We start from the raw sequence: 12,871 nt of genomic DNA on the forward strand, positions 1-12,871 counted from the left end.
CTTCCCAATTGACCGTCAACAATCAACAACTACACCCATACTTCCTTCACTTAAACGGTTCAAAAGCTCTAGCCTTTTTACACTATCAAGCCAACCTAAACCGCACTATGCTGGCTCAGATTTAGTCCACTTTGTCCTTTCCAGCACGGTTCAAGCAACTATGGTGGATCTGTAACCAAACCAGCCTCATACAGGTCAGCTGGGAATAGTAACTACTCAGATACCACTAGAAACAAAAGACCAGAGTCAATGTGTTCTCACCTCCAGACCGACACATAGATGATGATGAGGAGCAGCAAGGTGAGAGAGGAGACTCCACAGCCCACCATCAGCGTCACAGAGGGAAGCTGCATTTTATCCATGTTCTGCAGGAGACACACATACAGTCAACACACAGACTGTTAGAACTGTAAAGAAGCTGTCTTCTTCTCCTTTTTGAAGCAGATTCTTTCTTCCACTCTCCTGGTTCATGACTGCAAAGCTAAAACAGACACACACACAGGACCCCCCCCCCCCCCCCCCAAAAAACAAACACAAACACACAGGACCCCCCCCCCCCCCCCCCAAACACACACACAGACATGAGCAGTGCCGTGTACAGAGGTAAGTATATCTGGTATCTGATAAAAAGAGCAGGGAGCTGGAGAGAGGCTGGCAGACAGGCTGCTGTTTGGGCCTTGGCTGGATATGGAGAGCAAGGTGACTCCAAGGTTAATCACCACACAGATTCTTAGCTGAAGGCCATGAAGCACATTTTGACAGATTATATTGTCAGATGTGTAGTCTGATTCAGCCAGATTCAAACGTTCTACCATGAAACACAGCAAGATAATTGAAACCTCCTCCTGTAAAAGCATCGACAACAACAGATTGCCGTCTCCATGTTCCCGCAGCAGCCATTATCTTAGTTGCCATGGTGATGCAGGATTTCGGTACGGTAGCGTGGCAGCAGAAGCAGTCAGGGAAGGAAGGCTGCAGCAACCCACTGACCCTGTGGCTGCTTTATGCATCTCACTGGTGTGTGTGTCTGTGTGTGTATTTCGGACACAATTCCCAGACTTGACTCATACATGCTTAGCAGCACTGACTGACGAGTGTTCCCTGCTGTGGCCTGAACAGCGTGAAAGCATCTAGCTGGCAGACAGTGTATCTATCTGAGGGAGCAGTGCAGCCTGCAGGCTCCCATGCATGTCATCCTGGGCACTGGCATGCCACTCTCCCAACGCGGGCCAGACGTGGGTGTTGACTGCGTTCCTCAATATACCATTATGTGCTCTACACAGCAGTACTAACAGCGAGCCAAATACAACATGTGGTTGTGACCTGTAGACTAGAGGATGTTCAAGAAGCCCATGTTCAGGAGTGTTGCTTAATGAAGTCTGCTTAGTCCACTTACTGTGTTCCTAAAGGAAACATGTTCTAAGGGCTAAGGCTAAGGTTTCCTAGAGGTGGTGTTGGGGGGTGGATGTAGGTGAATGGGTCTGATGGGAATGGATAGGGATGGAGGGTCGCCGTGCAGGGGGGGTTGAGGTGGTGTTGGGGGGTGGATGTAGGTGAATGGGTCTGATGGGAATGGATAGGGATGGAGGGTCGCCGTGCAGGGGGGTTGAGGTGGTGTTGGGGTAGCTAGAGGTGAGATGCAGGTGGAAGGGAGAGCTCCAGTCTTATGACAGGGATGGGGGCGTCTATTCTATGGTGGTGCATTCCACCCTCAAGCAGAAGATAATTGGAGTATATAGTCTGTCTTGTTTCCAGGTTTGATGTGTGCTAGAGGGCCAAATTAATTAAATCCTTTGATTAATCTGCACTGCGGTGAGTTCCCCTCTCTCTCTCTGTCTGAAGGAAAAAGATTATGAGTGCAGCCGAATGGAACAATGTCCGCTGAGACCGAGTAACTCTTACAGCCCTCTCTGTCTCCACTAATGGCAGAGCAGGGATGTGGGATGTGAATCGCGTACAGTGCAATCGCCTAGTGAGACAGATAGAGACTTCCCATCCGGAAGAAGCTACATTATCCCAGAGTTTACCTAAAACTGCCTTCAGAATGGGAGCATATACGTTTCTCAAGACAACAATGGCGAAATGGTGATCTTGATTTGTTGGTTGCTGTCCTGTATCAATGCAGATATACAGGTATACATACAGTATCATAGTGTTAACAGCTATCCAACACCATCAAGACTTTCTGGGAATCACCATGGAAACAGTAGTTCAATGATACCTAGCCTGGGTGTGTCTAGTTTGTAGAGTCAGACTTTGGCTTTGATCATGACCTTCCACTGAACTCTGTATCTGACTGCATGTGACTCAAACCCAAGTAGGATAGCTTCTAAATGAACATGAATCCATGAATGAGTCTACAGCATGAGGAACAGTCTCTCTGATATAATGGGAAACACAAAGCTGTTCTGTGGTTCTGTTGAGTTAGTTGATCTATGTCTTACTATCTAGAGGCCTACTATGGGTTACATGGTCAAAGGCAGGTCTGTAGGTGTGTGAACTGCGTACTCACAGACCCATGAGACATTCTAACAAAGAGTTGTCTGTCTCACACACACACACACGCACACACACATGCACACACACACACGCACACACACACACACACACACACACACACACACACACACACACACACACACACACACACACACACACACACACACACACACACACACACACACACACACACACACACACACACACACACACACACACACACACACACACACACACAAACATTCATTCATTCATTCATCCAATTCCCAAAAACTCAAGCCTGCTGGGTTCAGGTTTGGGACTGCAGTGCATTTTCTCTCTCTCTCTCTTTCCTTCTACAGCCTGCAGCTGAGTAGAATTGACTGAACATGGTAACATTACAGAAGACAGGAGAGGAGAGATGAAGAGAGGGAATGATAAAGGGGCGGGACAGAGACCTACTATGTGAAGAGAAAGAGAGAGAGAGAGGGGCAGAGAAAGCAGCAGAGGAAAAGGATGTGGGAAAATGACTAAGCAGGAGAGAGAGGGAGAGGGGATAAAGGGGTAGAAGAGAAAGGAGAGAGGCTGGGTGTTTGTCATTCTGGGGCTGTATGAGGCTAGCTGCAGACAGAGGAGAGGAGAGAGGCTGGGTGTTTGTCATTCTGGGGCTGTATGAGGCTAGCTGCAGAAAGAGGAGAGGATAGAGGATGGGTGTTTGTCATTCTGGGGCTGTATGAGGATAGCTGCAGAAAGAGGAGAGGCGAGAGGCTGGGTGTTTGTCATTCTGGGCCTGTATGAGGCTAGCTGCAGACAGAGGAGAGGAGAGGAGAGAGGCTGGGTGTTTGTCATTCTGGGGCTGTATGAGGCTAGCTGCAGACAGAGGAGAGGAGAGAGGCTGGGTGTTTGTCATTCTGGGGCTGTATGAGGCTAGCTGCAGACAGAGGAGAGGAGAGAGGCTGGGTGTTTGTCATTCTGGGGCTGTATGAGGCTAGCTGCAGACAGAGGAGAGGAGAGAGGCTGGGTGTTTGTCATTCTGGGGCTGTATGAGGCTAGCTGCAGACAGAGGAGAGGAGAGGGGCTGGGTGTTTGTCATTCTGGGGCTGTATGAGGCTAGCTGCAGACAGAGGAGAGGAGAGGGGCTGGGTGTTTGTCATTCTGGGGCTGCATGAGGCTAGCTGCAGACAGAGGAGAGGAGAGGGGCTGCGCCATTCAGAATGTGGCAAGTGTTGCTGCAGGAATAATTAGCTTGTTCCGTAACCATGGTTGTCTCACAAACCCACTAGCATGGCAGGAGGGAGGGAGAAGAAAAAAGAGAGGAAGGGGGGGGGGAAGAGAGGGAGAGGGAGGAAAAGGAGTGCCCTTCTCTCCTGGCACAGAACCAGGTGAATATAATTGCCACAATATGCTTCTCTTAGGGCATCTAAAAGCCCCCAGAATGCGACACTGCTGTGAAACAGCCTGTCGAGTACCCAGGTAGAGAGGGGGATGAATAGAGGTAGAGAGGGGGATGAATAGAGGTAGAGAGATGAGAAGGAGTAATGAGGGGGAGGATAACACTGTGTCGGGCCAGGGAGAAGCAGAAATCACTTGCGAAGTGCTATTAACACATGATGCTACTACGACTGCTGCCCATCGCACAGGCACACGCCAAATAAACAGTGTGTGTGTGTGTGTGTGTGTGTGTGTGTGTGTGTGTGTGTGTGTGTGTGTGTGTGTGTGTGTGTGTGTGTGTGCAGTATGCATATGTGCAGCTGTGTGTAATAAGGATAGCAACTGCTTCTGTGTGTGTGTATAGCAAGTGATGATGTGTAAACATCTTGCAGAGGTGCACAAACACACACACACACACACACACACACACACACACACACACACACACACACACACACACACACACACACACACACACACACACACACACACACACACACACACACACACACACACACACACACACACACACACTTCCAAGATCATCCCCCCTGGCTGAATAATCTTAGCTCTAGGATGGACGAGGGGAAGACAGAGGGAGTGTGAGAGAGGGAGAAGAGAGAGGGAGTGTGAGAGAGGGAGAAGACAGAGGGAGTGTGAGAGAGGGAGAAGAGAGAGGGAGTGTGAGAGAGGGAGAAGACAGAGGGAGTGTGAGAGAGGGAGAAGACAGAGGGAGTGTGAGAGAGGGAGAAGACAGAGGGAGTGTGAGAGAGGGAGAAGACAGAGGGAGTGTGAGAGAGGGAGAAGACAGAGGGAGTGTGAGAGAGGGAGAAGACAGAGGGAGTGTGAGAGAGGGAGAAGACAGAGGGAGTGTGAGAGAGGGAGAAGACAGAGGGAGTGTGAGAGAGGGAGAAGACAGAGGGAGTGTGAGAGAGGGGGAAGACAGAGGGAGTGTGAGAGAGGGGAAGACAGAGGGAGTGTGAGAGAGGGAGAAGACAGAGGGAGTGTGAGAGAGGGAGAAGACAGAGGGAGTGTGAGAGGGGGAGAAGACAGAGGGAGTGTGAGAGAGGGAGAAGACAGAGGGAGTGTGAGAGAGGGAGAAGACAGAGGGAGTGTGAGAGAGGGAGAAGACAGAGGGAGTGTGAGAGAGGGAGAAGACAGAGGGAGTGTGAGAGAGGGAGAAGACAGAGGGAGTGTGAGAGAGGGAGAAGACAGAGGGAGTGTGAGAGAGGGAGAAGACAGAGGGAGTGTGAGAGAGGGAGAAGACAGAGGGAGTGTGAGAGAGGGAGAAGACAGAGGGAGTGTGAGAGAGGGGAAGACAGAGGGAGTGTGAGAGAGGGAGAAGACAGAGGGAGTGTGAGAGAGGGAGAAGACAGAGGGAGTGTGAGAGAGGGAGAAGAGAGAGGGAGTGTGAGAGAGGGAGAAGACAGAGGGAGTGTGAGAGAGGGAGAAGAGAGAGGGAGTGTGAGAGAGGGAGAAGACAGAGGGAGTGTGAGAGAGGGAGAAGACAGAGGGAGTGTGAGAGAGGGAGAAGACAGAGGGAGTGTGAGAGAGGGAGAAGAGAGAGGGAGTGTGAGAGAGGGAGAAGACAGAGGGAGTGTGAGAGAGGGAGAAGAGAGAGGGAGTGTGAGAGAGGGAGAAGAGAGAGGGAGTGTGAGAGAGGGAGAAGACAGAGGGAGTGTGAGAGAGGGAAAAGACAGAGGGAGTGTGAGAGAGGGAGAAGAGAGAGGGAGTGTGAGAGAGGGAGAAGAGAGAGGGAGTGTGAGAGAGGGAGAAGAGAGAGGGAGTGTGAGAGAGGGAGAAGACAGAGGGAGTGTGAGAGAGGGAGAAGACAGAGGGAGTGTGAGAGAGGGAGAAGAGAGAGGGAGTGTGAGAGAGGGAGAAGAGAGAGGGAGTGTGAGAGAGGGAGAAGAGAGAGGGAGTGTGAGAGAGGGAGAAGACAGAGGGAGTGTGAGAGAGGGAAAAGACAGAGGGAGTGTGAGAGAGGGAGAAGACAGAGGGAGTGTGAGAGAGGGAGAAGACAGAGGGAGTGTGAGAGAGGGAGAAGACAGAGGGAGAAGAGAGAGATACAGAACATCAAACGCACAGCTGCAGATTCTCAGGGCGAAAGACTGGCGTGCTTATTTGCTTTCCTAAGACCTACCAAATCAAGCTTGTCCATTGCTTGCAGGTGCACATTTTCTCATCCACATCCCCTCCTTTTGATGTAGCATTTGGGAACCGCCATATAAAAACCACATGCATATCTAAAACGGGTAAATGTCTCATCTGTCTGAACATTTTGGGTAAATGAATGGTATTCCATCCCTCTCTTCATCCATCCATCCGTTCTTCCCTTCCGTCTATCTAGGCCACACAGCACAAAGGCTGTGGTGGTGTATTAGTATAGGGTCTTCTACAGCTTTAAGAGCCCTTGGTTCCCTCCATACTGTTACCAGGGCAACTAGTGAACAACTGCTTCAGAGGCAGTTTCCAGTCTAATAATAACTAATCGCTCAGAATGAACACTTCCTCACAAAGCCAGTACTGGCCTTTTCATCTACCCTCAGAAACTGGGCCACGTTTGAGTGGTTTGAGCCATCACTGGAATTCTGCAGGGTTTGGTAAAGATATTGTCATATTAACACACCTTTTTTCCCCCAGTTGGAATCAAATACTGATTATCTGTGATTTGTTCTGTTATTTTAGCCCCATTTTATGTAAATGCATCATTGGAGGATATTTAGGCAGCATGCATGGAGCATAGCAGCATTCCAATGGAGACATGTGCAGGGAAATATTATTTAATTTGTCAAAATGCTGGAATAATATGTTACTATGTTACATTGGACAGTGTTCACATGAAATATGCAAGGACTCTTAACATGATTATAATAATAGCTTATCTAAAACCCCAAAATAATTATTCACATAGCCTAACAATTTCTCATTCAGCATGTAATGTATGCAAATCAATAGTCAAAACGGTCATTTTGCAGTTGTAATATATAAACTGAATGTACCTCGACTAAAATGTGTCATGTCGACACAAATCTCCCTCTTCTGCTCGGTGGGACGACTTGAAAGATGCCCAAATTCTTTATTTGAGAATACACAGAGCCCTTGCTGAATGGCATCTGCATGTCTCAAGCAAGAGAGGAGAGAGAGAGGGCGGGCGCGCGCGAGGGCTCTGTTGATACCGAATGGCAATGACGCCCTTTTCCACTAAACCCGTGAGATACATACACAAGCACCTCGATTCGTATACCCTAACATAAAAGAATGAAGGAAGTTGTCGGACTTACCATGTCAGGATTTAGCCGGGCTAAAATGGCGAAGGTAGAGAGTCTGTCACACACGCATTTGGTTCTCAATGAGTCGACAGGCACGGCTCTGCAGCCCCTGGCAGACCACGATCCGAGCAGCGAAGAGCTGCGGGAAAGAGAGAGAGAGCGCTGCGGTGAATAAAGACGGGGAAAGCTAGTCAAATCCCCCACCACGTTACAGACACCAGCTATTTAATTCCAAATCCCCTTTTGCATCACCGCGGGCATCGAGCAAGAGCGCAGAAAACGCAGTGAAAATGGTGATGAAAGGTTATCTGTGAGCCAGACGCCGTGCTGCTCAGGTTTCTGCTTGGCCAGGTTATTGCAATATAGAGTTGGAATTCACAAATGACCCAAAAACAAACAATAGCAAGGGGGTTATAACAACAACAATAATAATAATACAATTAAAATAAAATAATAATAATAATCTAAGTTATTATTGTATCTCATTATTTATCCCTAGATTTAGATTGCGTTATTGGTGGAACAATTTAAATGCTAAATAGATCATCTTTGTGTACTTAATATACAATTAATCAGCTGGAAATCATTTTTTATTGTGTGAACCCATTTTACAGGACTTCATGTGACTGTAATGCCATCCTAACCTCAATTTAGGTGTAAATAGGTTTTTGATGGCCTGGTCTAGGCCTTTGTTGTAGCGTACTGTACCATACATCAACAATAACCGCAATTCAAACCCAATAAGAAAGCACTTTAAATACATATGTAGTTTATTTTTCTGTTATATTGTTAACCATTCTTTAGTTGAGCGTATTAATCAAAACGTGAATTCTGAGTGTTGACTGAACTTTGACAGATACCATGTTTTTATAAGTCTTAATTACCCTAAATGGACCAGGCTAAATCCACACCACTTTGTCACTCACTGTTAATGGGATTGACTACACTTTTACCCACGTTTACTATAAAGCATTACTAACAATTCTAAAGTTTTAACATTCAAAAACAACATTGCCTAACAGCTTAGCGTGGAGTTCATGGGGAGCCTTCCACTCTAGACGTCTTGCTTGTAGGCCTCTTCCCTCATTTAATGGGGTATTCTCAGTGGCCAGTGACGTTGCTTTGCCAATATGCTGTCCACTGCCATGTGGTGCTGAATTCCAAATATCAGAAACCATATTTTCCCACTATGCATGGTGCTGAAATATCAGACCACAACTATTTCATTGTTGTTTACAACATCAGACCTTCCACAAGTGGCTAAGTTACCACACAGCTGTTCTAAAACCCTGACAAAGATAACACGCCAAAACCAGTTGGTTTTAATAATAAAGAAGACTTTTCAAGTTCTTGTATTGTGCATGGCTCAGTTTTACTCCTCTCTTCATATCGGTCTGACTGCAGGTGCACAGAGAATGACCCGATGGTTATTGGTTCCTCATGTCTTCATGGGAGTTGTGTGTTGTTTCTTTCTCCCATGGCACAGTGATGCTGGATGGTACATTGATGATGTCACACTCCATCATCTCAAGTGAGCCCTTACATCCTCTTCCCAAACAGAGTGGTCCCCAAAGGGACTCATCAAGACGGGGGAACATGGTCTCCTGCAGGTCTCTGGGGCTAGTGGCACCAGGAACACACAGCAGCCCCCAGGGTTTTAACCAACCAACAAATCAACAAAACAGTGACAGCCTGGGACTGTGCCTCAGCAGACCTGGGTTCAAATTGTAGTTGTGTTCTTACCAATACTTTGAAGCATTTATTTGCTTCAGTCTGGAGAGCCTGTTGGGCAGGGTTTGCACTGTGTTGATTATTCCAATGGTTCCATTGAGCTAGGCAGGCTCAATCAAGAGCAGATTAAGTATTTGAAAGCAACCCAATACTATTTGAACCTCAGGGCCAAAGACATCTCATCACAACACACCACGGCCTCTAACAGGGTTACCCACAGTGCCCCAGGGCCACCTCACAGCAGCCCTTGATAGGGTTACCCATGGTGCATCTGGTTGGAGAGTGCTGAGGGGTGAAAACCATGACGAGCAGAGAGAGAGAGAGAGAGAGAGAGAGAGAGAGAGAGAGAGAGAGAGAGAGAGAGAGAGAGAGAGAGTAGTACAGTCTTGTAGCCCCAGGAGTAGGCTCAGTGCTAACATTAGCACATCACCCTAACAGAAATCCAATATTATAACTCAGCGCAGAGTCTCTGTGGATGACACGATTAGGCCGCTTTCCCAACCACACAGCAAGCCACAGCAAGCCACAGCAAGCCACAGCAAGCCACAGCAACACACACACACACACACACACACACACACACACACACACACACACACACACACACACACACACACACACACACACACACACACACACACACACACACACACACACACACACACACACACACACACACACACACACACACACACACACACACACACACACACACACACACAGGTCTCACCGCGGTCTAATGGGATAATTTGGGTGGCGGTCCAGCAGCACTGCATGTGTGAACGGTCCCTGCCAACAACAGGCCAGGACCACATGAATGAATGGGACAGCAGGGCCTGCCTGACAGCCACAACATCCCAGACATCCCTGGGTTCAAATACTATTAGCGTTTGCTCTAGTCTACCTGCAGAGCCAGATGGGCAGGGTTGGCAACTTTTCCAATGTTTCTATTGGTTCCATTAAGCAAGACAAGCTCAATCAAGCCCAGACGAATATTTGACATTATTTCAGAAATGGTTTAGTCTGGTGCTATAACACCCAGCGATGGAAATCATAATAAATGATGTATTAACTAAAACCAACAGACAGATTAAAGAACAGGGGAAGCAAAATTCAAGAAACAAACTGTAAAGTGAACAAATCAGATTGTGGGTTTCTAAAGAACTGGAGGTGGGCGAGGAGAGATAAGGTAGGGAGGGTAACTGGGCCAGGTCAAGAGCAGGTTGACGTTTATTATTATTAATCTTGCCCTGGAGCAGAACTGAGCGATTTACACTAGATGGGCCAGCTGCAAAGTCAAAATAGTCTGTATCGTAAAAATATATATATATATATATATATAATATATATTTTTTTTGGGGGGGTGGGTCTTAATATAAGGTTAGGGTGTAGGCATTAGGGTTAGCAGTGTGGTTAAGGTTAGAGTTAAGTTTAGGGTTAGGTTTGAAATCAGGTTTTATAACTTTGTGGTTGTGCCAGCTAGTGACCTCTCTGCAGCGCTGCCTCCAGGGCAAGATTCATTACAATAAATGCCAACCTGCAAGCCAGGATTGCAACACTGCTGTTGTTATTGATCCCCCGCCCCAGACCGAAGTGAGAGCCCTAGGAGAGAAGACCACCTGTCTCACACCCGCTTGCCTCTCTCTCTCACAGCCCTTATCAACAAGACACCACCATGACAAGGACACCTCACATTTCAATTTCTCCCCCCAAAATTAACTAATTAATCATAGCTGCTGTCCAAGATGGATTTACATTTTGCTTAGAACATGTCACTCCCCTCCCCCTCCCTCGCCTCCCCCTTCTCTCCCCACACTCCCCAACATGGTGGGTGAAGCTAGATTAGATTTAGTTTTGTTCTGCCTCTCTCTCGCTCTGCCTCTATCCATCTTCCTATATCCTCTCTCATCCCTCTTGCTTTCTCTCAACCCTGTCTCTCTCCTCTTCCCTCATTGTTCGGTCGTTCTTTCTCTCTCTTGGTCTATATTTACCTGGTTCAACTTTTTTTAAGGCAAAAGATCGCTCTGTTCTATGCCTCATCTCAGTAACATAAGTATACGCACTTATCTAAATGCAAATGTCCAACCTGCATTGCAATAAGGCCCATGGGCACATTGTGCTTTCTCCGCTCTCTTGCTCTTTCTCTCACTTGCACACAGCTACTCTCTCTTTCTCTCACTTGCACACAGCTTCTCTCTCTTTCTCTCACTTGCACACAGCTTCTCTCTCTTTCTCTCACTTGCACACAGCTTCTCTCTCTTTCTCTCACTTGCACACAGCTTCTCTCTCTTTCTCTCACTTGCACACAGCTTCTCTCTCTTTCTCTCACTTGCACACAGCTTCTCTCTCTTTCTCTCACTTGCACACAGCTTCTCTCTCTTTCTCTCACTTGCACACAGCTTCTCTCTCTTTCTCTCACTTGCACACAGCTTCTCTCTCTTTCTCTCACTTGCACACAGCTTCTCTCTCTTTCTCTCACTTGCACACAGCTTCTCTCTCTCTCTCTCTCTCTCTCTCTCTCTCTCTCTCTCTCTCTCTCTCTCTCTCTCTCTCTCTCTCTCTCTCTCTCTCTCTCTCTCTCTCTCTCTCTCTCTCTCTCTCTCTCTCTCTCTCTCTCTCTCTCTCTCTCTCTCTCTCTCTCTCTCTCAATTCAATTTGCTTTATTGGCATGACGTAACAATGTACATATTGCCAAAGCTTGTTTACAATGTAAAAATGAGAATCAAAATTGTCAACGGGACAACAGTAACAACAATAACCAAGGGTCAAAATAACCATACATTCAACAATAACAATAAACATACAGTAAAGGACATGTGCAGGTTGATTGGTTTGTCAGACACTGTCCCTCAACTTATGGCAGGCAGCAATGTAGTGCGCTGCCAACCCACAGCTCTCTGCGTCCTCCCCCAACAGGACGGGTAGCCTATCCTCATCAGAGAGGTCTTTGAAACCTTGAATAAGAGTTTCAAATTTGGGGAAATGACACTCTCTAATTGTTTTATATTTTTGACATTTTGTCAGGAAATGCAGCTCCGTCTCAGGTTCTGCTATTGTGCAGTGGTTGCACAGCCTTTCCTCTACAGGGAGCCAGGTTTTCCTGTGTCTACCTTTCTCAATGGCAAGGCTGTGCTCACTCTCTCTCTCTCTCTCTCTCTCTCTCTCTCTCTCTCTCCACATATGTATACCCTCTTCCTCTCTCTTTGTCTGTCTCAGTAGATCCCAAAGCACTCTCCATTCATCCCTCTGTGTTGATGCCTTGGTTCGTGTTTGCGTGGGGGCCCAGGAGAGAACGCTGTGAGCGACACTTTTAATTTTCTACATCCTGCATCACTGTCGGTGCGGTGTTAGCAGCGTGGGGGTTAGTGTTAGCCCCGTCCCATCTCCCGTCACCCACAGAGAGGAGCTCCGGAACTGTCTGACAAACTCAGCACCTTTCTACAGGGTCAGTGTGTGTCATGGGCACTACGTCAAGAAGAAAAACAGTGGAGCGGGAACAGCCACGGCACACACAGTCACAGTGGGAGATGATGTGATGTGAAGCCGTCTCCCAAAGTTCTATCCCTCACTGTGAAGGTCCACACCAGCAGATGTTTCAGAGCCAGGTAGCCAGGCGGGTCCACCAAAGAAATATTATTACTTTAGTTCCTGGATATGGGTACACTTCTTACTTTACATCCTGGCCGCTAGTCCACCCATCATGGTAAATTGACTTGAATGGGGCTGTCCATTCTAGTAATTCTATTTCTGTTTTCAGAGCCAGGTGGGATCATACGGGTCCTATTATTCAGTTGATTCAGGCAGTTCCACCCCCAGGCTCCACAATGCAGTCTGGCAGCGTCAAGGGGCAACCCAGCAGGCACATGAGTGAATCACCAAAGAAGGAAATTGACAAAGGCCTTACCTGTCACTCTCGTCCCAGGAGATGCAGGTCTGGTTTGTGGTGCCCTGATCAGACC

At 47.6% G+C, this 12,871-nt stretch overlaps 1 protein-coding gene across 10 annotated transcripts in view; it reads right to left on the bottom strand.

The window, feature by feature from the left end:
* Nucleotides 1-12,871, bottom strand: part of LOC139564713 (adhesion G protein-coupled receptor B1-like) — a 147,560-nt gene that overhangs the window by 15,359 nt on the left and 119,330 nt on the right. For all 10 annotated transcript variants that reach the window (XM_071384493.1, XM_071384490.1, XM_071384497.1 and 7 more), the window contains 3 exons: nucleotides 12,817-12,860; nucleotides 7,194-7,320; nucleotides 262-365 (listed from right to left, as the gene is read on the bottom strand). In XM_071384493.1, the coding sequence (XP_071240594.1) occupies nucleotides 262-365; nucleotides 7,194-7,320; nucleotides 12,817-12,860 (275 nt within the window). The remainder of the gene's footprint in view (nucleotides 1-261; nucleotides 366-7,193; nucleotides 7,321-12,816; nucleotides 12,861-12,871) is intronic.

This window comes from Salvelinus alpinus, chromosome 35, assembly GCF_045679555.1.
Source record: "Salvelinus alpinus chromosome 35, SLU_Salpinus.1, whole genome shotgun sequence".
Taxonomy (NCBI): Eukaryota; Metazoa; Chordata; class Actinopteri; order Salmoniformes; family Salmonidae; genus Salvelinus; species Salvelinus alpinus.